Here is a 25030-nt window from a genome sequence, read left to right as displayed (position 1 = left end):
TTTGGCTGATGTAGGCTACGGGGTGCTCATGGCCCTCCTCATCCACCTGGCTCAGCACTACTCCTAACCCGAACATGGAGGAATCTGTATGGACACAGCTTTTGGATGGGTTAGGAGTTGCCAGGATAGAGGCAGAAACTAACATTGTTTTCAGTTGCTGGAAGGCAGCCTCACACTCGGGGGACCACAGGACTTGCCGAGGTAAGTGTTTTCTGGTCAGGTCGGTCAGGGGTTTGGCCAAGGTGCTATAGTTGGGGACAAACTTGCAGTAGTACCCTGCTGTGCAAAGAAAGGCTAAGCTTTGGGTATTGGTTTTGGGAGTTGGCCAGTTAGTGACTGGGGGTTGGCCAGTTAGTGACTCCGTCAATCTTGGCCGGCTCTGGCCTTTGCTTCCCGCATCCTACTTGGTGTCCAAGGTACAGGACCTCCAACCTCCCTACTGTGCACTTGTCTGGCTTCAGAGTCAGACCCTCAGCCCTGATACAGTCCAAGACAGTACCTAGGTGAACCAAGTGTTTCTCCCAGGTATCACTGTAGATTGCAATATTATCCAGGTAGGCAAAGCATAATCCTGGAGGCCATCGAGGAGACGAGCTACCATCCTTTGGAACATTCTTCATCACAAATGGCATGACCTTAAGCTGGTACAGGCCGAATGGAGTGATGAATGCCGCCAGTACCCCTTGCAGGGATCTAACATTATCAGAAAGTTATCCCTGGCAATGCGGTCTAATAGCTCATCTACCCAGGGCATAGGATAGGCGTCGGTTGTGGTGTGGTCATTAAGCTTACGGAAGTCTACACCGAAACGGGTCGTGCCATCCTGCTTGGGCACATGCACTACCGGGGATGCCCAGCTACTGTTGGACCCGGTAGGGGGCTAACGTCTGGTCACTTAACATCTCCTGGGCAAAGTCGGAGGGGGAAGCCCAGGAGATGGGGTAATTTGTCAGAGTAGTTGTCGGGTGAGGGTGACTTACCTGGGTCCCAACGTTGAGTGCTTCCACATGGAGCCTGGCTTGTTGGCGAGTGGTGACAGGGAAAGCATCTGTAGGGGCATCCATAAGGAAGGAGGACGCAAGATGACCCAAGTCATTTTCTAGCAGAACGTCAGCCGGCAAATAGCCCATGACACCCACCTCCACAACACAGAAACCAGCACCCCAGTCCAGGTGGACCTGTGCTGTGGGGATCCGGAGCACCTTACCCCTCGCCACACGAACCACAACTGATTTTCCTGTCTGGTCCGACTTGGTGACAAGGAGTGGCTGGATGAGGGGAAGGGTGGCACCACTGTCCCATAACCCTTGGGCCTGACAGCCATTAATCCATACTGGCTAGTGATGATGGAGCTGGTTGTCGCCAGCTGCCGCTTGTACCAGGTCTACCTCATGTAGGATGCCAAACTTCTCCCTGGTTCAAGTGGCTGAAATAGCGGAGCTTCCTGACTCCAAACAATGGGCTGCTGCTCGGAAAATGCCAGCAGGTGCTTGGGTCCAGTGGGTCGGAGGAGGATTCCGTGGGCAATTGGACCATACAAGGCCCACCTTATCACACCCAAAGCACCAGATTCACATCCTCCTGGGTGGACTGGGGCCAGCAGGATGGGGTTGAGCCGGCGGGGCTGAAGGGTACCGGCTGGCCGCCTCAAGACGAGGAGGGGCTGCTGGAGGACGGACCACTGGTCGAGGTTAAGGTTAAATCGTGCATCGGGCATTGAGAAACTGGCATGCCAGAACCGCTGCTTGATCCACAGTGGCGGGTTTCTGATCCCGGACTCATTCTCTCACCTCCGGCAGTGAATGGTCATAGAAATGCTCCAGAAGGATGAGCTGTGATGCTTGAGCCAGGGTGGTCACTTGGCAGCCCTAGAACCAGTAGTCCAGGAGCGGGTGAACTGGTGGAACCACTCGGTAAAGGGCTGTCCCTCTCTATTTCTCAAGCTCTGGAATTTAAGTCGATGAGCCTCCAGAGTGATAGCATACTGGGCCAGGATGCGCTCCTTCACTCTGTCATAGTTCCATTTATCTTCTAGGGGAATGGCCTCAAAAGCATCTAGGGCCCTCCCTGACAGCTTTTCGATTTGGCCCAGCTGCTGCCTGGTTCAGTGGCCTGATTGCTGGCTAGGTCACCCTCCATCAACTCGGCGATGATCGCTGCCTTTGATTTGTTGCCAGCTACTTGTCTACAAGCTTCCAGCAAGTCTTTAAGGGTACTTATTTTAGGTCCGGAGTATCGCTGCTGCATCCGAAGAGGGACTGGTGGTGGTTTTGATGTTCCAGGTAGAAGGAAACATCCCACCGCTTCCAACCAGTTGTGACGGACTCTGGAAATCCCGACTGGGTATATCCGACAAATGATCCTTCTTTACCCTGGAACCTATAGCTGTAGAGTGGGAAAGTGATTATAGCATGTAGCCTACCCTAATAACCAGACAAGACCAGTATTAAGATGAAACACGAACAGGCTTTTTTGGACAAAACATCCAGCTTATATACACATTTGCCATCTGATTAGAGCCTTATCTGATCAAGAGCTCACCGCCCCTCCAGACAGGCTGGCGCCTCCGTAGGAGCCATAGTCACATAAACTCCGGGCCCCTATATGTCCCATTACAAAAAGCAACATGATCCATCGCTGGGGGCCGGAGTGGCAAATGGTACTCTGGTCCAGCATGAAGTAGAGAGATGTCCAAACTTTTAAGTTCCTGATTGATCTCCCTCTTAGCAATCACCCCAACCCATGCCCATCAAATGTATGGCAAGTCCTCAGAAGAGCGGAGCTCTGGGGCACAGGGCTTCGGGAGCAACCTATGTTAAAGTTCAGCGGGGATCTCTAGCGATCACAGACGGTGAATAGTTTGAAACGATTCCGGGTCGGACTTGGCAAAGCAGGAAGGGGCCAGAGGGGTAGTGATCAGCTCTTTCAGGGGAAATCAATCAGTGTAACAAACAAAAAGGGGAACTGGTGGGAAACACAATATTCCAAATAGGAGAGGGTGGTGGCCTTGGCAGCCTGGTATCTGTGACACAGTAGAATTTAATAATAAAGGGACATGAAACCCAAAATTTGTCTTTCAAGATTCAAATAGAGAATACAATTTTAAAAAAAGTTTCCAATTTACTTCAATTATCAAATTTGCTTTGTACTCTTGTTATTCTTAGTTGAAGAAATACCTAGGCAGATAACGTGCTCATGCCTGAAGCACTACATGACAGGAAATAGTGCTGCCATCTAGTGCTCTTACTAATGTATAACATAGTAGCAAAACTGCTGACATATAGTGCTGCACACACGTGCACGCTCCTGAACTTACATCACTGGTTTTCAGAATAACAACAACAACAAAAAACGAAGACAAATTTATAATAGAAGTAAAATGGAATGTTGTTTAAAATTGTATGTTGTATCTGAATCATGAAAGGAAAATGTAAGTTTTATGTCCCTTTATCAAATACATAATAAAAAGACAATGCAATAACATCTACTCTGAATTTTAGATGAAGAGTGAGAAAGAGAAGAAGTATAAGTATCAAGAATAGTGAGATATCCACTAAAAGGTCAACATGTTTAAATAGAATATACTTCCATTTGCAAAAATGGTTCTAAAAAAAGGGCTTTTGCTTTTATCATAGTGCGAGCGGACATGATACGATGTAGCAGATCATGTCTGCTGCATTTCGATAAATGCTGACAGCATACGCTGTTGGCATTTATCATTGCACAAGAAGTTTTTGTGAATTACTGGTGCAATGCCGTCCCCTGCAGATTTGCGGTCAATCAGCCACTAGCAAGGCGTGTCAATCAACCCGATCGTATTCGATCGGGTTGATTTCTGTCCGCGGCCTCAGAGAAGGCCCAATTTTCAGCTTTGCCCAACACTTGGTCGTCTAATGGTTAGACAAAGACCTAGAGAGACCTACAAGTCACAGTGTCTTGCACCCACTGTAAAATTTGGTGGAGGATCAGTAATAATCTGGGAGCAGCATAAAGTCACCCAACAGCAATGTGAAAAACTGGGGTAGAGTTTGCCAAGACGCATGAAAGCTGTGATTGATAATCAGAGTTAATCCAGCAAATATTGATTTCTGAACTCTTCTTAAAGGGATAGTTAACACCAAAAATGTTTAAAAAGATAGATAATCCCTTTATTTACCATTCCCTAGTTTTGCATAACCAACACTGTTATAGAAATGTACTTTTTACCTTGTATCTAAGCTTCTGCTGACTGCCCCCTTATCTCAGATCTTTTGACAGACTTGCATTTTAGGCAATTAGTGCTGACTCTTAAATAGCTCCATGTAAATGAGCACAATGTTATTTATATGAAACACATGAACTAATGTCCTATAGCTATGAAAAACTGTCAAATGCATTCAGATAAGAGGGGGCCTTTCAGGACTTAGAAATTAGCATATGAGCCTACCCAGGTTTAGCTTTCAACTAAGAATACAAAGAGAACAAAGCAAATGTGAAGATTAAAGTAAATTAGAAAGTTTTTTTAGAATTACATGCCCTATCTGAATCATGAAAGTTTAATTTGTACTTTATTATCGCTTTAAGTTACAACATTATAGGGATTGTGTTGTTTAAAAATGATAATGAACTTGTTTTCTTTGCATTATTCAATGTCTGAAAACATGGAATATTATACCACAGGGGTCCAGCTACTGAATATATTTTTATGTCCCATAGAAAGTATTAGAAGCACTAATTTACACCAGGTTTCCAACGAAAGCACAAACACTCAATAAACTGTTAAAGGCTGTTGGTACGTTGAAAATTATTACACCCAGCTCAACTAGGTGTAAAAGAGGGGAAAAAAATGCTTTTTGAGGTTTAGTTCTCATTGAAATTTTAAAACTTGCAAATAATGCGAGTTTTCAATGTAGAAAAAAAATTGTAATATGTAATATTTATTTTTGTCCCAAGTATAGGAATAGTTGCACTTATGTTCATATGGAAATATCAGTATGTATTTACATGTCAGAATGTATGCAAACACATAGCTACAGAATTCAAACTAGACCTATGCCTAGGGAAGCAATAAATATAACATATATTAATAAAGTAGAAAATGTAATTATAATAAAAAGTAGTATTTGCTTTTAATTTAAAAATATGTATTATGAATAACAGTATCTTTGTTTCTCTTTAGAGGTGATCACAGGTAAGGAGCGTAGAAGTTAAACGTAAATTTTATAGCGTAAGATCAGGTTACCATAGCAACTACGTTGTTGTGGCACAATTTTCAAGAATTTCGACGTCGGATGAAGCATCAACACAACGTTAACTTACACCTACACAAAAGAGCGATTGCATACACTGCGCAAAATATCTCAATGGAAACGCGGCACTAAAATGGAGCCGTAAACTTTTTTTAGCTGTCGGCAACTTCAGTAGCTTACGGCTCCATTTTTTTACAGCCCTCTCTTAGCAATATAACAGTTTTAAATGCTTATTCTTTTGTATGCAGATGTTTTGCAATACAATACTTAAAGGGACATGAAACCCAAAAATGTTCATTCAGGATTCAGATAAAGAATACAATTTTAAACAACTTTCTAATTAACTTCTATTATCTCATTTATTTTATTATCTTGGTATCATTTGTTAAAGAAGCAGCAATGCCCTACTGGTTTCTAACTGAACACATGGGTGAGTCAATGTCAATCGGTATATATATGCAGCCACCAATCAGCAGCTAGAACCTATCAGCTAGATTACGAGTCTTGCGTTAGCCTTAAAAAGCAGCGTGGAGAGGTGCCAACACTGCTTTTTAACGGCTGCTGGTATTATGAGTCTGGGAGGTACAGGTGTACCGCTCCCTTTTTTTCCCGCGACTCGAGCTTACCGCAAATACCCTTATGTCAATTGCGCATCCTATCTTTTTAATGGGATTTGCCTAACGCCGGTATTACGAGTCTTGGAAGAAGTGAGCGGTACACCCTCTCCTGTCAAGACTGATACCGCATTTAAAAGTCTGTAGTTAAGAGTTTTATGGGCTAACGCCGTAACATAAAACTCTTAACTAAAGTGCTAAAAAGTATACTAACACCCATAAACTACCGATTAACCCCTAAACCGAGCCCAATCCCCCCACATCGCAAACACTTAAATACATTTTTTAACCCCTAAATTGCCGACCGGACATCGCCATGATAATGTGCAGAACAGACTTGCTATTTTTTGCACATCATTTGATACATACAAAAATTATTATAATATACAGTGATATGTCACTAAAATACGGAGAAAAAAAAATTAGTATAAATTAGCTAACCTATAAAAATGTAACAGATTCCCAAATTCTCACAAATATTTCTAATAATTGTGTTCATTCTACTTGAACCCACAGTTACAAGAAAAAACACACAAAAGGCAAAAGGATTTTTTTTTAAAAACGCTATTGAAATTTTTGTTATAGTTTGCTTGGAATCATACCATTCTAACTGAAAGGTGTGAGCTGGTGGGTCGTTAAAAAATGTTCTAAGTAAAATCATATGTATAAGTGTTAATATTGATGTAGATCTAACTTAATAAACGGGACACCTAATTGAAGCTAGCAGTTTCGTATTATTGAATGTATTAAACAGCGCTATGTCAAAGAACAAAAGGAGAATTAAAAGGAGAATAATGCATACAGAAACTCATAAAAATGACTAAACTATGAAAATATCAAATTCCCAATACTGGGAAATGGATCTTTTATGTGAATATGTCCGATCTGCAAAATTTTACAATGAAAAACATTAGACATGTGCATGGCGAAAAAATTTGGTTCGGTTCAGATCAATTCAGATTTTTTCGAATTTTGGTCTGGAGCGATTCGAATTCGGAAAAATTTGAATCAATTCGGTTCGGATTTGTTTCTGATTCATTCGGATTCGAATAAATTTGTTTCGGATTTGTTTTGGATTAATTCGGATTCGAATAAATTCGGCTGGATTCGGTTCGATTCGGTTCGGAAATTCGGGATTTCGGTATGTGTTAGGTGGAATAAGACTAGTATTATATACTGTACATTAGGTGTAACCCATAGCAGAGTGATATAACCTAATATACTGTACAATACTAGTGTAATCCATGGCCATCTGAATCTACCGAATAAATCCAAAGTTATTCGGATTTATTCGGTAGATTCGGCACTAATTTTAATTTTGCTGAATTTTCCGAATTTCCGAATCGAACCGAACCGAATCGCACATGTCTAAAAAACATATAATAACAAAATAGGAAGAAATGCTAGAATTTAAAAATATGAGTGTTTGCTGTACTTGTTATATTTGTGAAATCTACAGATGTGTCCTAATAATATAGATTATCAAACTATTGAATCCAAAGATTCTCTGAGAAAAAAGAAGATATCAATGTTGATAGTAATATAAAGTTGGCTTCCTGCTGTCTAATGGGAGCTAGCTGTCCAATATTATGACATATATTCAAAACCAATACTATTATGTCAAAATGGATTTTTATCTAACTCATTCTTCCTTGTGTATAGGGATATAAAATAAAGTCAATATATGTTAACGAACTAATAAATTACAAAATAACTCAATGTTATGTCTGAAGAAATTACATTTATGTTATTTTCATTCCCTTCTAACATGATATGAGTTGGTACAAATGATGGGTTATTCACCAATTAAATGGTTGTATTATTGCAATATATATAAAACTGTACTTGATGTATAATTGAAATATATTCGTTTTCATAATATTCTATGTAACTTATCTATATGTTGTGCCATATAGTATTGGGACCATATCATGATGTATGGTAATAAAGTAAAAAATTCCTAAGGGTAGTGATAATGAAGATACACCCATATGAGAATAAAAATAAAGATAAAACTGGATATTATCATATGGAATAGTCAATAGAATGCAAGCTCAATCCTATTGGCTGACTGGATCAGCCAATAGGATGAAAGCTCAATTTTTCAACCTTAATTCCAATTGGCTGAAAGAATTCTATCAGCCAATCGGAATCTAAGGGATGCCATCTTGGATGACATCATTTAAAGGAACATTCATTGTTCAAGAAGACATCGAACGAAGAGGATGCTCCGCATCGGATGTCTTGAAGATGGAGCCGCTTCACGCCGGATGGATGAAGATAGAAGATGCCATCTGGGTGAAGACTTCTGCAGGCTTGGATGAAGACTTCTGCCAGCTTCGATGAGAACTTCTCCTGGCTTCTTTGAGGATGGATGTCGGAACTTCAAAACTGTAAGTGGATCTTCAGGGGTTAGTGTTAGAGTTTTTTTAAGGGTTTATTGGGTGGGTTTTAGTTTCAGATTAGGGTTTGGGCTGCAATAGAGCTAAATGCCCTTTTAAGGGCAATGCCCATCCAAATGCCCTTTTCAGGACAATGGGGGAGCTTAGGTTTTTTGAGTTAGGTTTTTATTTGGGGGGGATTGGTTGTGTGGGTGGTGGGTTTTACTGTTGGGGTGGTTGTTTGTATTTTTTATTTACTGGTAAAAGAGCTGATTTCTTTGGTGCAATGCCCCGCAAAAGGTCCTTTTAAGGGCTATTTGTAGCTTATTGTAGGTTAGGGGTTTTTTTATTTGGGGGGTGGTTCATATGGCTCTTAGATAAGGTGTAATTAGTTTAAATATTTGATAATTTCTTTTTTATTTGGTGTAACAGTGTTTATTTTTTATTTTTTTGTAACTTAGTGTTTGTTATTTTTTGTAACTTAGTTGTTAATTTTTGTAACTTTGTAATTTTTTATTGTAGATTTAAATTATTTGAGTAGGGTTAGGTGTTTAAATATATAATATAGTTAATTTAATTTGTAGTTTAATGTAATTTAGTATAACAGTTAGGGCAGATTAATCAATAGTTTAATATAATTTAATGTAATTTTAGTATAACAGTTAGGGTAGGTTAATTAATAGTTTAATATAGTTTAATGTAATTTTAGTATAACAGGGTAGATTAATTATTGGTTTAATATAGTTTAATTTAAATCTACAGGTAAGTTTAAATTTATTATAAGATAGGGATGAGTTCATATTTAATGTAAAGTTAAGGGGTTGTTAGGTTTAGGGGTTAATAGTTTAATTTAGTTTATGGCAATGTGGGGGGCTGGTGGTTTAGGGGTTAATAGGTTTAGTAAGTGCTAGTGATATGGGAGGCCAGGGGTTTAGGGGTTAATACATTTATTTAGTTGCGGTGGGCTCCAGGAGCGGCAGGATAGGGGTTAATAACTTTATGTAGGTGGCGGCGGTGGCGGGGTGGTAGATTAGGGGTGTTTAGACTCGGGGTACATGTTAGGGTGTTAGGTGTAAACATAAATTTTATTCTCCCATAGGAATCAATGGGATATCGGGCAGCAGCGAACATGTGCTTTCGCTGCTTTCAGACTCCCATTGATTCCTATGGCATCCGCCGCCCTGGAAAAGCAGGTACGCTGGGCTGGAATAGTGGCGAGCGTACCTGTTAGATATTTGTTAAATAGCAAAAGTAGTCAGATAGTGCCGAATTTGCATTCGGAACATCTGTAGTGACGTAAGCATCGATCTGTGTCAGACTGAAACAGAAATGTTACTTCCATCCTTTGTGTACCATGATTGTGATATTATTTGTATCTTACAGAGTGACTATGGGGGGTAGTTATCAAGCCGTCAACCTCAAATATGCTGGAATTCCGCAGCGTATTTGTGGCGAGGCTGATTCGCCTAAGTTATCAAGCCCTAGATACCGGCAAAAGTAGAATTTTGTGACGTAAGCTTCGATCCGCCGGACTCAGTCCGACACATATCGATTCTTACGTCACTCCAGATGTTCCGCACACAAGTGCGGCACAATCTGACTACTTTTGCTAGTTATCAAAAAACTAGTAGGTACGCTCGGCACTTTTACGGCCCAGCGTACCTGGTTTTCAATCCGCCGCCCTGGAGGCGGCGGATCCCATAGGAATCAATGGGAGTCTGACCATAGCGAAAGTTCATGTTCGCTGCTGCCCCACATCCCATTGATTCCTATGGGAGATGTCTGCACATAACACCCTAACATGTACCCCGAGTCTAAACACCACTAATCTGTCACCCCTACACCGCCGCAACTAAAAAAAAGTGTTTACCCCTTAAACCGCTGCTCCCGGAGCCCACCGCAAGCTATAATAAACATGTTAACCCCTAAACCGCCGCTCCCTGACCCCGCCGCAACTATAATATATGTATTAACCCCTAAACCGCCGCTCCCGGACCCCGTCGCAACCTATATTAAATTTATTAACCCCTATCCTGCCCCCCCTACACCGTTGCCACTGTAATAAATTTATTAACCCCTATCCTGCCCCCCACTACACCGCCGCCACTGTAATAAATTTATTAACCCCTATCCTTCCCCCCACTACACCGCCGCCACTGTAATAAAATTATTAACCCCTAAACCTAAGTCTAACACTAACCCTAACACCCCCCTAACTTAAATATTAATTAAATAAATCTAAATAATATTTATCTTATGAACTAAATTAATCCTATTTAAAACTAAATACTTACCTTTAAAATAAACCCTAATATAGCTACAATATAAATAATAATTATATTGTAGCTATGTTAGGATTTATTTTTATTTTACAGGCAAATTTCAATTTATTTTAACTAGGTACAATAGCTATTAAATAGTTATTAACTATTTAATAGCTTACCTAGCTAAAATAAAGAGAAATTAACCTGTAAAACAAAAACTTACCTAAGTTACAATTAAACCTAACACTACACTATCATTACATTAATTAAATAAATTAACTACAAATCACTACAATTAAATACAATTACATAAACTAACTAAAGTACAAAAAATAAAAAAAGCTGTTACAAAAAAAAAAAAAATAAGTTACAAACATTTAAAAAATATTACAACAATTTTAAGCTACTTACACCTAATCTAAGCCCCCTAATAAAATAACAAAGCCCCCCAAAATAAAAAAAATGCCCTACCCTATTCTAAATTAAAAAAGTTCAAAGCTCTTTTACCTTACCAGCCCTTAAAAGGGCCTTTTGTGGGGCATGCCCCAAAGAATTCAGCTCTTTTGCCTGTAAAAGAAAAATACAACCCCCCCCCCCAACATTAAAACCCACCACCCACATACCCCTAATCTAACCCAAACCCCCCTTAAAAAAACCTAACATTACCCCCCTGAAGATCATCCTACCTTGAGTCGTCTTCACTCATCCGAGCAGTGATGGAACCGAAGAGGAGATCCGGAGCGGCAGAAGTTATCCTCCAAGGGGCGCTGAAGAAATCTTCCATCCGATGAAGTGATCCTCCAAGCGGCGCTGAAGAAGTCTTCCATCCGATGAAGTAATCCTCCAAGCGGCGCTGAAGAAGTCTTCGATCCGGGCGATGTCATCTTCCAAGCGGGGTCTTCAATCTTCTTCTTCAGGATCCATCTTGCAGACCTCCGACGTGGAACATCCTACAGGCCCGACGGACTACCGACGAATGAAGGCTCCTTTAAGGGACGTCATCCAAGATGGCGTCCCTTCAATTCCGATTGGCTGATAGGATTCTATCAGCCAATTGGAATTAAGGTAGGAAAAATCTGATTGGCTGATTGATTGAATTGGCTGATTGGCTGATTGATCCAATCAGCTAATCAGATTGAGCTCGCATTCTATTGGCTGTTCCGATCAGCTAATAGAATGCAAGCTCAATCTGATTGGCTGATTCAATCAGCCAATCAGATTTTTCCTACCTTAATTCCGATTGGCTGATAGAATCCTATCAGCCAATCGGAATTGAAGGGACGTCATCTTGGATGACGTCCCTTAAAGGAGCCTTCATTCGTCGGTAGTCCGTCGGGCCAGCAGGATGTTCCGCGTCGGAGGTCTGCAAGATGGATCCTGAAGAAGAAGATTGAAGACCCCGCTTGGAAGATGACATCGCCCGGATCGAAGACTTCTTCAGCGCCACTTGGAGGATCACTTCATCGGATGGAAGATTTCTTCAGCGCCCCTTGGAGGATCACTTCTGCCGCTCCGGATCTTCTCTTCGGTTCCATCGCTGCTCGGCTGAGTGAAGACGACTCAAGGTAGGATGATCTTCAGGGGGGTAGTGTTAGTTTTTTTAAGGGGGGTTTGGGTTAGATTAGGGGTATGTGGGTGGTGGGTTTTAATGTTGGGGGGGTTGTATTTTTCTTTTACAGGCAAAAGAGCTGAATTCTTTGGGGCATGCCCCACGAAAGGCCCTTTTAAGGGCTGGTAAGGTAAAAGAGCTTTGAACTTTTTAATTTAGAATAGGGTAGGGCATTTTTTTATTTTGGGGGCTTTGTTATTTTATTAGGGGGCTTGGATTAGGTGTAAGTAGCTTAAAATTGTTGTAATATTTTTAAAATGTTTGTAACTTATTTTTTTATTTTTTGTAACTTAGCTTTTTTTATTTTTTGTACTTTAGTTAGTTTATGTAATTGTATTTAATTGTAGTGATTTGTAGTTAATTTATTTAATTAATTTAATGATAGTGTAGTGTTAGGTTTAATTGTAACTTAGGTTAGGATTTATTTTACAGGTAATTTTGTATTTCTTTTAGCTAGGTAGTTATTAAATAGTTAATAACTATTTAATAACTATTCTAACTAGCTAAAATAAATACAAAGTTACCTGTAAAATAAATATAAATCCTAAAATAGCTACAATGTAATTATTAATTATATTGTAGCTAGCTTAGGGTTTATTTTACAGGTAAGTATTTAGTTTTAAATAGGAATAATTTATTAAAGTATAGTGTAGTGTTAGGTGTAATTGTAACTTAGGTTAGTTTTTATTTTACAGGTTAATTTCTCTTTATTTTAGCTAGGTAAGCTATTAAATAGTTAAAAACTATTTAATAGCTATTGTACCTAGTTAAAATAAATTGAAATTTGCCAGTAAAATAAAAATAAATCCTAACATAGCTACAATATAATTATTATTTATATTGTAGCTATATTAGGGTTTATTTTAAAGGTAAGTATTTAGTTTTAAATAGGATTAATTTAGTTCATAATAGAAATATTATTTAGATTTATTTAATTAATATTTAAGTTAGGGGGTGTCAGGGTTAGTGTTAGACTTAGGTTTAGGGGTTAATAATTTTATTACAGTGGCGACAGTGTAGGGGGGACAGGATAGGGGTTAATAAATTTAATATAGGTTGCGGCGGGGTCCGGGAGCGGCGGTTTAGGGGTTAATACATATATTATAGTTGCGGCGGGGTCAGGGAGCGGCGGTTTAGGGGTTAAACTATTTATTTAGTTGCGGCGAGGTGCGGGATCAGCAGGATAGGGGTTAATAACTTTATTATAGAGGGCGACGGTATAGGGGGGGCAGGATAGGGGTTACTAGGTATAATGTAGGTTGCGGCGGTGGGCTCCGGGAGCGGCGGTTTAGGGGTTAATACATTTATTATAGTTGTGGCGGGGTCTAGGAGCAGCAGTTTAGGGGTTACTAACTTTATTTAGTTGCGGGGGGCTCCGGGGGCGCCGGTATAGGGGGTAGAACAGTGTAGTTTAGTGTGGGTGCTTAGTGACAGGCTAGCAATAAAGCTGTAAAAAAGCCGAAGAGCAGCGAGATCGGATGAGTGATAACTCTCACAATCCGCTGCTCATCGCCCCGTACTTGGCGCGCGGCTTTTTTACAGCTTTTTTGATAACTTAGGCGAATTTTTGCAGGTCCGCGGTGGCGATGTGAGGTGAGCTTAGGCGGGCGTATTGGGCCGGCGAAGGCAGGAAAAGTAGATGCGTTGATAACTACCCCCCTATATTTTTAGTTTATTAATACTGTCTTATGTCAGAGCCTAGGTGTACTATAACGTACTGAGTCTGACATAATTAATACAAGAAGTGGTATAGCATCGATAAAGGACTCTTCCATACTAATAACTTTTAACTGTTATGACTTGATATTTCTCCTGTTTTACTAAGATAAGTGTAGCTCCTCATTCTTCATCATTTTGGTTAAAAAAATAATTCATTAAGGCGACTTGATCCACCAGGGAGTTAAGCTCAACAATATTATCCCCTCCGCCCCCCTCCCTCTCCCCCCCCCCTATACTTACAGTGGTGTTTACCCGCTGAACATCCGCTTTATCCTGAAACTGCTTATACTTCCCTGTACATATATAATTTTTGTGTTTATCATTTTTTAAACACTATTGTTTGCTATATCAGTTGGTTCACGAGTAACCATCGAATTAACCACTGTTAAATGCTATCATTTATATGTTAAAAAAATAGATTCTCAAATTGTCGATAACTTTTTGGTGTACCTTTATCAACTGTCTATATATGAAACCTACTAGTCAAGTATTTATCCATTGAGAAGAGACAACTCTAAGGGTTCATGTACATTACTTGCTGTGTTATCTCCATGATGTCTATGTACCAAGAATCTCAATAAAAGATAATTTTAAAAAAAGACTTTATAGGGACATTGAACACTTCTTGCTTTTTGGAATAAAAAAATGTATTTTGTCACACGTTCCCCACAGAGGTGAAAAAGCAAAATTTGTTACTTATGTTTTCAAAGTGCTGCAAGCTGCCTATTCGATTATTTGCAGCAATTACAGGTTGCAGAATTTGCTCTTGGCCTGTCAGAGGGGCATGGGGCAAGGACAAATTTTTTAAAAAAGCAAGAGGTGTTCGTGTCCACTTTTGTGGTCTTTGAGTGAGATAAAAACCCACACATTTCCTAGATTTGATATTTGTGGGGGGGAGTTTGAATTAAATACACTATATACTATAAAAGTCATGTTGCTTACAGGATTAGACCCAGCTCGCCCATTTTTTGAAGATACTCCCATTGAGGTCAGACTTGATGAATCTGATGCACTGTTTGTGGATGTGATTCACACGGATAGTGGCTCGCCTATAGGTAAATAAGTATTTCTTTCATTTACCGTAAACTGATCATTCAAGCCAAGGGTCTAATTGCATTTACCTTTCTCTCTCTCCCTCTCTTCTGCTCTCTAGGGGTCGGGATGAGAAAACCAGTAGGTCACTTTGATTTTTATCCTAATGGAGGAAAACAAATGCCTGGATGTCAATCCATGCCGGGCAGTTACAGTGGTAACGGTAAAACTTGGTAAAATGTAGATTATATTGACTTTCAGCTACATTGATACTTAGGGCCATAATGTGCCATTACCACATAGGCTGTGCCTAGGGCAGCAGATATTGAAGTCTAGGTCTATAAATCAATAAACCCTGTCTGTCTATTGGGAATGCAGGAACTCTCTATGCGCCCCTACCTGTTTTGGGGAAAATATATGCACATATGAGCTACAATTATTGTGGTTTAGGGACAGGTGGAGGTAGCAGATTCTCTGTGTCCAGTGAGCTTCGTTAATGCATAGGCACATATATTCTAAATTCTGGTGCATCTGGGGGGTCAAAATCGGACATCCCTCAAAATTCTGTCATTCCAATGAGTTTTCCCATTAAACTACAATAGGTATATTAGATTATTATAATGTGTTGTAAAACTGGTGCTTATGTGATGCAGCCACAGGTGAAATGTATTCCCTATTCAGCGCTCTATGCAAATCAGTTTTTCAGCATAAACATATCAGAGATATGTTTATGCTGAAACATGTACACAAATATAATTTAGATTTCTGATTCTATCATTTTTCCTTGAAGGGTTAAACATGTTTTTAAAATTAGCTCACGAAAGCAGTGCACTACCAGACCTGAGTTAAACATGGTCATTGACCCAATCAGGGGTGACATATGAGCATAGCCACCAATCAAAATCAAAGGCTTTGTTCAGCTCTGGAGCGCAAGTGCATTGCATTTCTATGATGTAGTTAAACAGATGTACCCTTTTAAAGATATCTATTTGGAAATCAATCTTTTATCTGTCATTTCAGTATATATCTATTTTTCATCTACAGGAATAATACAAAAATTAGCATGCAATCACATGCGTGCAATGCATTACTACAACGAGAGTATCACAAATCGATATGGATTCCTAGGTTACCCTTGTGACAGTTATGAATTGTTCCAATCAGTAAGTAACTTATTAGAGTATTTATTTTGCATATTTTTTAATATATTTATATATTATATATATTATTTATATATTATATATATTATTTATATATTATATATATTATTTTTTTTTATATATATATATATACTGTATATAATAATTTGAAAGTGCTATTTCAATTCATGGGAATGTAGATTTAAGCTGCCAAATTTTACTTTCTAATTACATTAGCCTATTACAAGTGAATTTGGCCATGTTCATTTTACTTGTTTTTGATTTAATAAAGTGTTTAAAATATAATTAAAATCAATTTAAATAAAGTTATGAAAATTGTATTCACATTAAATACAAACATAAGATTTTGATTGGTATTTGGTCATTAAAAAGGTTTGTGCCTCAAATCTCTTTTAAATTGTGTTAATAGCTACATAATTAATTTGCACATCAATGTTTAAAAAGCTACACTCACTGTTCTGACATTCTGTATAATTTTTAAATCTAATAAATTGGTCCTTTTGTAATCTTATTTAGGGTTGGTGCTTCCCATGTCCTGCTGGTGGATGTCCTTCCATGGGATATTTTGCAAGGGCATCCCGTGAGATAACGTCCAACTCCAGATACCAAACCTTTTATTTAAATACTGGTAGAAATCTCTATCAGTTTTCAAGTAAGTAAAATGTAAATGTAATCTGTAAATAAGGCTGTAGTTTATATTTATTTAAAATTTCAACTTGCATTAATATTATTATTATTATTATTATTATTATTATTATTATTAATAATAACTGAAAATAGTATCATATGACAAGGGATGAATAAGACAATTACTTAGGGGCTGATTTATCATTGTCAACACTGTCGGCATTTAACATTGTACAAACAGTTCTGGTGAACTGTTTGCGCAATGCGCATCCAATCAGCCGCTAGCAGGGGGTGTCATGTCAATCAACGCGATCGTATAGGATCGGGCAGATTGCAGACTGCTGCCTCAAAGGCAGCGGACCAGTTATGGAGCGGCGGTCTTAAGAGCATATGCTGTCGGCATTTATCGATGTGCAGCGGACATGATCCGCAATATCGGATCATGTCCGCACGCACATGGATAATTAGGCCCCTATAAGACAACTGAGTCAGCTTTGAAACAGGAAAACATGATGATTAGAGGAGATAGTTATCAGTGGCTATGTAGTTTCTAAGAATTCCATGTGCTGGACTAAAATGTAGAAGAATAACCCAGACTATTCCTCTAGAATTATCTAGAATGTCTGAAGACACATTTCCTTCTATTCAGCAGCCATTTTGGAAGGGCCCGATGTTCTATACCTCACAACTTCAGATTGGGTTTTCTCACTGACTCTTGCAGGGGTTGTTCTGGTGGAATTATTGTAAAAAAGGGGCAGTCCTTGAGAGTGGGAAGATGTCTCCTATTGAAAGTAATGGAGCTCGCTGGAAAGGGACACCACACCGTGGTCAAAGTTAGCAGTGATCAGGGGGGTGCACAAATTAAACCCTGCAGCCAATCTAAATCATATGACACTGCTTTCTGCTATAGGATCTTACAATCTCCTATATTTTCGTATGCATTTGTTTTTTTTGTTAGGGTTAGAAGTATTTTTTCAGTGTTTTGAGAAAAGCTACCCACCTTTTAGTGTCTGTAGTGCGAACATCTACAGAGTTACACTGGGAATTGACAAACTCATATACGCCCATGGAATGCTCGTGTTCAGCCCATTTTATGAAAAAAAAAACAATTATGTTTTGTATTTTGTAATTAATACGAATTTCTAAGTGATTTTTGCCATACTGTGCACTTAAATTACGATTTACGCTGTGGATATTTAATACAACTTTTTCTGGTGTAATTTACATACAAATTTTACATTTTTTATAAAATACGATTTTTGGTGAAGAATTTTGTTACGGTTTTTGATGCACCTTAACAATACCGTTTTTTGCTGCATATTTATGAGTTATTGATTCAATTATTAATTTTGTAAGATTTTAAAAAGACAAATTTTATTGTGCTCATAACCAAAAACCCAGTAGACACCCCTTAGCAAGACGCCCTGTTTTCAGGGTAAAATATGGCTTAGATAGATCATTCCACCAGGGAAATAGAAGGACTTGGTGAATATTCTTTAATAATTTCACCAGCCCAGAGACCGTTAGATAATTTTGCCCTAGGTGTTGATATTTGTAATTGTTGTGTTTTCTCGCTCCTACCTGCTCATATTAGAATTGAGAGACAGCATGTTAGGGGGCACCTCACCCAACTATGAATGATAGTGTCAGCAAACCCCCCTAACAAAACTGTGGAAATTATAGGTGAATAAATTAATTTGCTTAAATCTCTTGGTATCTTTTGTTGAAAAGCATACATACTGCAGCAATGCACTACTGAGCTAGCTGCAGATTGGTGGATGCACATATATGTCTCTTGTTATTGGCTCAACTGACTAGCTTCTAGTAATGCGTTGCATCTCCTTCGACAAAGGATACCAAGTGAATGAAGTAAATTAGAAAATAAATTAAAATTAGAAAGTTGATTAAAATTGTATGCTCTATTGAATAATGAAAGAACAAAATGGGTTTCATGTCCCTTTAATGAATTTTGAACATGATCTCATCTTTACCTCACCCTCAGCAACCTCACATGTGTCTGTGAATCTAGATTATGGCAGAAACAATATATTATTTTATGCCTTAGCTTTCCAGAAAAGAGAATGTTGCTTTTATCTTTTTACGCATTTAATTGATATCATTTTCTGAATGACAATATTTTTATCACAACATAGAAAAAAAATATCCTAATTATAGTTGTTTGTTTATGACAAACTCACTAACTTATTATAATCGTGAAAGAGATAAAAAATTTAATTTTTAGGTTTAGCACCCTAGATAGGGCGTGCTTATTGGTGACTATATTTAGCAAACCAACAAGCAAGCGTAACCCAGGTTCTGAACCAAACATGGGCCGGCTCCTAAACTTTATATTCCTGCTTTTTAAATAAAGATAGCAAGAGAATGAAGAAAAAATTGATAATGGGAGTAAAGTAGACAGTTGCTTAAAATTGTTGCTCTATCTGAATCATTAAAAAAAATGTGTTTAGTGTCTTTTTAATGATAACATAGTTTTGCATTTCACTTGTAATTATTTATATTTTGTTAATATTTTCAGGCTGGAGATACAAAGTTTCTGTCATGTTAAGTGGAAAATATGCAATTCCTGGAAGCATCTTTGTATCGCTGAGTTCTACAGCAGGTACCACCCAGGAATATGAAGTTGTAAAGTACGTTACAGACTATCAACAATATTAACCCTGGTGATATCACCTATAATGACAGTATCAAATGATAATTAGTGGGTCTGATTAGAGATGGGCAAATATTATACTATTTCAATTATTTCTATAAAATAGACATAAAAAATAGACACCCCTACAACTTTACTTATTACTTGTAGAGATATCAAACTGAAAATTATAGAATACTTAAACGGATACAAAACCCATTTTTTTCCGTTCATGATTCAGATAAAGCATTCAATTTTAAACAACTTTCTAATTTACTCCTATGATCAATTTTCTTCATTCTCTTGCTATCTTTATTTGAAAAGCAAGAATCTAAGCTTAGGCATTTTTAGTTCAGAACCCTGGATAGCGCTTGCTGATTGATGGCTAAATTTAGCCACCCAACAGCAAGCGCTACCCATAGTTCTGAAACAAAAATGGCCTGGCTCCCAGACTTACATTTCTGCTCTTTCAAATAAAGGTACCAAGAAAACAAAGAAAAATTGATAATAGGAGTAAATTAGAAAGTTACCGAAAATTACTGCTCTATCTAAATCATGAAAGATGTGGGTTTATTATCCCTTTAATTGTGCATTGTAAAAAAAAAAAAAAAAAAAAACTTTTTTATACATTCACTGTTTATTTTACCTGGTTTCCAGTAATTTATCTCTAAAATGTGTTTTTTTCCCACTCCCCCTAAAGCAACTGGTGCGCATCTTTTCATTTCAGAACGTTGGACCTACAACATTCTAACATTCATTGCGTGATCAGTGCAGAGGTTCAATAATAACTGTCCGTAATTTGCCAAAGCAAAACAAAATTAAAAAATAAGATACCATGTTCAATGCATTTAAAGGGACATTCCGGTCGAATCTGCATTCATATTTTAAGTAAAAGCATTTTTTGTAAAACATATGTATTAGATCAAATGTTTTTTGTAAAGAAATGCTTAATACACCAGTGGTGCCTTTTAGTGTATTGATCATTAAATTATACAAGCCACTGCTGGCTCTCCAAGCAAACACACTATTTAAAATGCTTGTGCATGAAGCATATTTAGATGTGCACATGCACAGCAAAAGCTATCACTTAATTAGTGATAGATTTTACTGAAATAATTTTTGTTAATACTAGTAAAATGCAGAAGTGTTTCTATTTAAGGTATAAATGTACTGGCATGCGGTTTAATTTTTGGCTGACATGTCCCTTTAATGTCCCATTAAAGGGATAGTGTACTGTAAAATTTTCTCCCATTTCGGACTAGATTACAAGTGGAGCACTAACTGTTGTGCGCAAGCAGTATTGGGTATTTATCAGCTTTCTGTGTGCAACAGAAATAGCACACGTAGTACAAGTTGAAAGTAAACACGATTGCTCAAGTGCATTTGTGATTTACACTCATTGGGTTAGCACGTCTTGAGAGCTCACTTAAAGCATAGGGGAAGAAAAAAATTCATTAAACAGAACATAAATACACTTAAAAGTACAGTATTTGTGTTTTGCTATATATTTATTGTACATATTTAACATTCCAATGTTTTTCACTTAAAGGGTAATGTAAATATATATATATATATATATATATATAGAGAGAGAGAGAGAGAGAGAGAGAGAGAGAGAGAGAGAAAGAGAGAATTGAGAATTACTCATTGTGTAAACAATGAGTTATTTTCTCTACATTTTGGATTTAGTGGAGGATTTTAAACTCACTTTTCACCTCCCCATATTTTAAATTGCTGTTTTATATATATATATATATATATATATATATATATATATATATATATATATATATATATATTGGTATATACCGATATGTGTATATCAATTCCTATAGACATATGTAATATAGTTATAGGTATATGTAAAATATGCATAACGCACACCATGGTTCGCAAGACAGGTCTAACACGGTCGGGTTAACATACATGAAGAATTGATAACGTCAATGTGCATTATTGAAATATTAAAAATATTAATAAAAATAATCAAATATTATTATACATACTGTAACAAATGTAGATATATCTTACAGATTATTTAGAATATTCTACAGTATGCATTATAATATTTTATCATTTTTATTAATATTTTTTAATAGTTGATATTTAATATTTCAATAACATGCATTTAAGTTAGCAATTCTGCATGTGCCCTAACCTAACCTCGTTAGTCCTAAATCACGAGCACCAATGCGTAATACACATATTTTACACTCCTATGTTCTTCACATATAAAATATAAATAGATACATATATATATAGATAGTATATGGGTACATTTATTATTGTGCGGACGGACATGATACAATGTAGCGTATCATGTCTGCCACACATCAATAAAATGCTGACAGCATAAGCTGTCGGCATTTATCATTGCACCAGCAGTTCTTGTGAACCGCTGGTGCAATGCTGCCCCCTGCAGATTTGTGGCCAATCGGCCGCTAGCAGGGGGTGTCAAGCACTAAATAGCACTCCTCTAGTAATCTAGCCCTTAGTTTGTTCACAATGATCTATATTACCTTCTCGAGTGTAATAAATTGATCTATTAAAGGACAGTCTACTTGAATTTTTTTTATTATATAAGATAGATAATCCCTTTATTAACCATTCCCCAGTTTTTCATAACCAACACTGTTATAGTAATACTCTTTTTACCTCTCTGATTACCTTGTATCTAAGCCTCTGCAGACTGCCCACTTATATCAGTGCTTTTGACAGACTTGCATTTTAGCCAATCAGTTCTGACTTCTAAATAACTCCACAGAAGTGAGCACAGTGTTATCTACATGGCACACATGGACTAGTGCTGTCTAACTGTGAGAAACTGTCAAAATGCACTGAGATAAAAGGAGGTTTTCAACGCTTTTGAAATCAGTTTGAGCCTAACTGAGTTTAGCTTTTAAAAAAAGAATTACCAAGAGAAAAAAGCAAATTTGATGATAAAAGTAAATTGTAAAGTTGTTTAAAATTGCATGCCCTAGCTGAATCATGAAAGTTTAATTTGGACTATACTGTCCCTTTAAGATAATTGTGTACTAAGGGTGATAGGGTAAGGAGAATCAATCGCCTTGCAGGCACAGCCCATTTTAATGGTTTGTAGTTTAAAAGAGCAAAACTAGCTAGTTAATATACAAAAATAACACTAAAAGAACAATGTCCCGTACATTTTTTACTCTTCACCTGGTATAACAATTTAATTGATAAACATAAAGGGAATGCCAGTTTTAATACACTGTCCCTTTCAATAATGAAAATAATGTTTTGGATCTGTATTAAATTGTTGTCTTTTTCTAGAGATATCCTTTTTCCTGGAAACACATTTTCTGGTTTTATTGATGTGGAATTTGAACTGCTAAACATTAACCAAGTGTACTTCAAGTGGTCTGCCCTGTTTTTTAATGTATTTCGGCAGAGTTTGGGAGCAGAACAGATAGATATACAGAGTGGAAAGGACAGCAGCATGTAAGTAAATACATATTAAAGGTATATTTCTCAAATTGTTTTGTCATCCATTAGAAAAGCCTGTATTTAAATCTGCTGACTTTTTTTGTGTAAAACATTTTAAAGTAAAAGATGTTTATATTTAAATATAAACTAATTTATCAGTTATGAACTGTTTGTTAAAGGGACAATTAATGTAAAATACTTCTATGTATATCTTCCTTAAAGGGACATAAAAATCTGAAATGAAAATTCTCTAATACGTTAGAGCATTTTATTATTGCACTATTGCTTGTATATAACTATGTGTTTAATCTCTACAATGGTGTTAAAGACATAACTAAAGGATCATTAAATACAGTAGAATTGCATCAACAAATGCATAATAAAAAGATAATTAAAGGGACACTCAAGTCAAAAATAAACTCTTATGATTCAAATAGAGCAGACAATTTTAAACAAATTTCCAATTTACTTTCATAAACAAAATGTGCACAATCTTTTTATATTTGCAGTTTTTAACTCACCAGCTCCTACTGAGCATGTGCAAGAATTCACAGAATATACATACAGTATATGCATTTGTGATTGGCTGATGGCTGTCACATGATGCAGGAGGAGTGGAAATAGACATAACTGAAATTTGTTAGAAAAAAATCTACTACTCATTTGAAGTTTAGACTAAAGGGCCGAATTATCATTGTGTGAGTGGACATGATCCGATATTGCGGATCATGTCTGCTGCACATTGATAAATGCTGACAGCATACGCTCGGCATTTATCACGTCCAATCGGCCGCTAGCAGGGGGTATCAATCAACACGATCGTATTCGATCAGGTTGATTTCCGGCGATGTCTGTCCACCACCTCAGAGCAGGTGGACAGGTTATGGAGCAGCGGACTTTAACCTGAAGGCTCGCCAGAAACACAGGGCATCAAGCTCCGTATGGAGCTTGATAAATATGCCCCAATGTGCTATTGCATTGTCTTTTTAGTATGCATTTGTTGATTATGCAAATCTAATGTATTTACTGGTCCTTTAAATAGCACTTACTCTTTTTAAATGAGCAGTATATTTCTTTCTCTTAACAAATTTCAAAATGTACTTACTTAGATTTGCCCCCCCCATATTATCAGCCAATCACAGACTCATATACATATATACTGAGAACTCTTGCACATGGTGCCTCAGAAAAAATGCATTTAACTCTATCATGTGATAGCCATCAGCCAATCACAGACTCATATATATATATATATATATATATATATATACACACTGAGAACTCTTGCACATGGTGCCTCAGAAAGAATGCATTTAACTGTATCATGTGATAGCCATCAGCCAATCACAGACTCATATATGTATACACTGTGAACTTGTGCACATGCTCAGCAGGAGCTGGTGCCTCAGAAAAAGTGCATAAAGACTTGCACACTTTGATAATTAAAGTTAACTGGAAAGTCTCTTGAAGCTATGTCATAAAAGTGGCTTCAGAACATGCAATATACTACTGGGAGCTAGCTGAATACACCTGGTGAGCACGATGCATATGCAGATAGGCACCACTCACCAGCTAGTGCATTGCTTCTTCTGAGCTTACCTAAGTATTCTTTCCAACAAAGAATAGCAAAAGAACAAATCTTATTTGATAATAGATGTAAACTTTAAAAGAAATCTCTTAAAATGTGTAATTGTAATGCAAGATGTATAGTTATTTTGTTTTGTTTTTTTCCCCTGCAGTTTTTCATTCTATTCCAATGCTATAATCCGAGACAACATCATGCAAACACTCACACCATGATGAGATCCATGTTGGATACGCTGTGCTGATCTCCTACCACTGTAACTTCTAATAAGCAATTTGACACTTCCATCTGTACATACTGTGCTTGTTTTCTCAACATGCCAGGTGTAGTGTCGAAATCTGCTACCCGACGGAATGTGTGACCACATTCCTGAGCGCACACGTGACTGGTTGACCACCAATCACTATGATTATCATGCTGCTGTTTATATTTTTTAAAATGTACCTGTTAACTGTATGTTTTCATAAATGATGTACCATGTTAGTGGGGTTTTTTTTAACTGACTTCATCAGTGGAAAACATACAGATAAAAGGTGAATTTTAAAAAATATAAACAGCAGCATGATAGTAAGAATATAATGGAGAAAGAATGAAATGGAGCAGCCGCTCGTCAAAGTTTCAACGTATTTTTAACTTTCATAGCCATATTAGTATCCGTTTCCCAGGACTGCTAATACATTTATGAAGGCATGGTGAGCTGTGGAACAGTGGCGC

General features: G+C 37.5%; 1 protein-coding gene across 1 annotated transcript in view; it reads left to right on the top strand.

Annotated features, from left to right (window-relative positions):
• LOC128639629 (pancreatic lipase-related protein 2-like) overlaps positions 1–24745 on the top strand; it is a 76418-nt gene extending 51673 nt beyond the window's left edge. Inside the window, exons 7-13 of the mRNA XM_053691755.1 lie at positions 14760–14870; positions 14969–15070; positions 15892–16010; positions 16524–16659; positions 19171–19282; positions 22579–22746; positions 24471–24745. Of these exons, the coding sequence (XP_053547730.1) occupies positions 14760–14870; positions 14969–15070; positions 15892–16010; positions 16524–16659; positions 19171–19282; positions 22579–22746; positions 24471–24531 (809 nt within the window). The 3' untranslated portion in view covers positions 24532–24745. The remainder of the gene's footprint in view (positions 1–14759; positions 14871–14968; positions 15071–15891; positions 16011–16523; positions 16660–19170; positions 19283–22578; positions 22747–24470) is intronic.
• Positions 24746–25030: the final 285 nt, after the last annotated feature.

This window comes from Bombina bombina, chromosome 9 (genome assembly GCF_027579735.1).
Source record: "Bombina bombina isolate aBomBom1 chromosome 9, aBomBom1.pri, whole genome shotgun sequence".
Lineage (NCBI taxonomy): Eukaryota > Metazoa > Chordata > Amphibia > Anura > Bombinatoridae > Bombina > Bombina bombina.
Note: the sequence above shows the minus strand (reverse complement) of the source record. Positions and strands in the feature narration are given on the sequence as shown.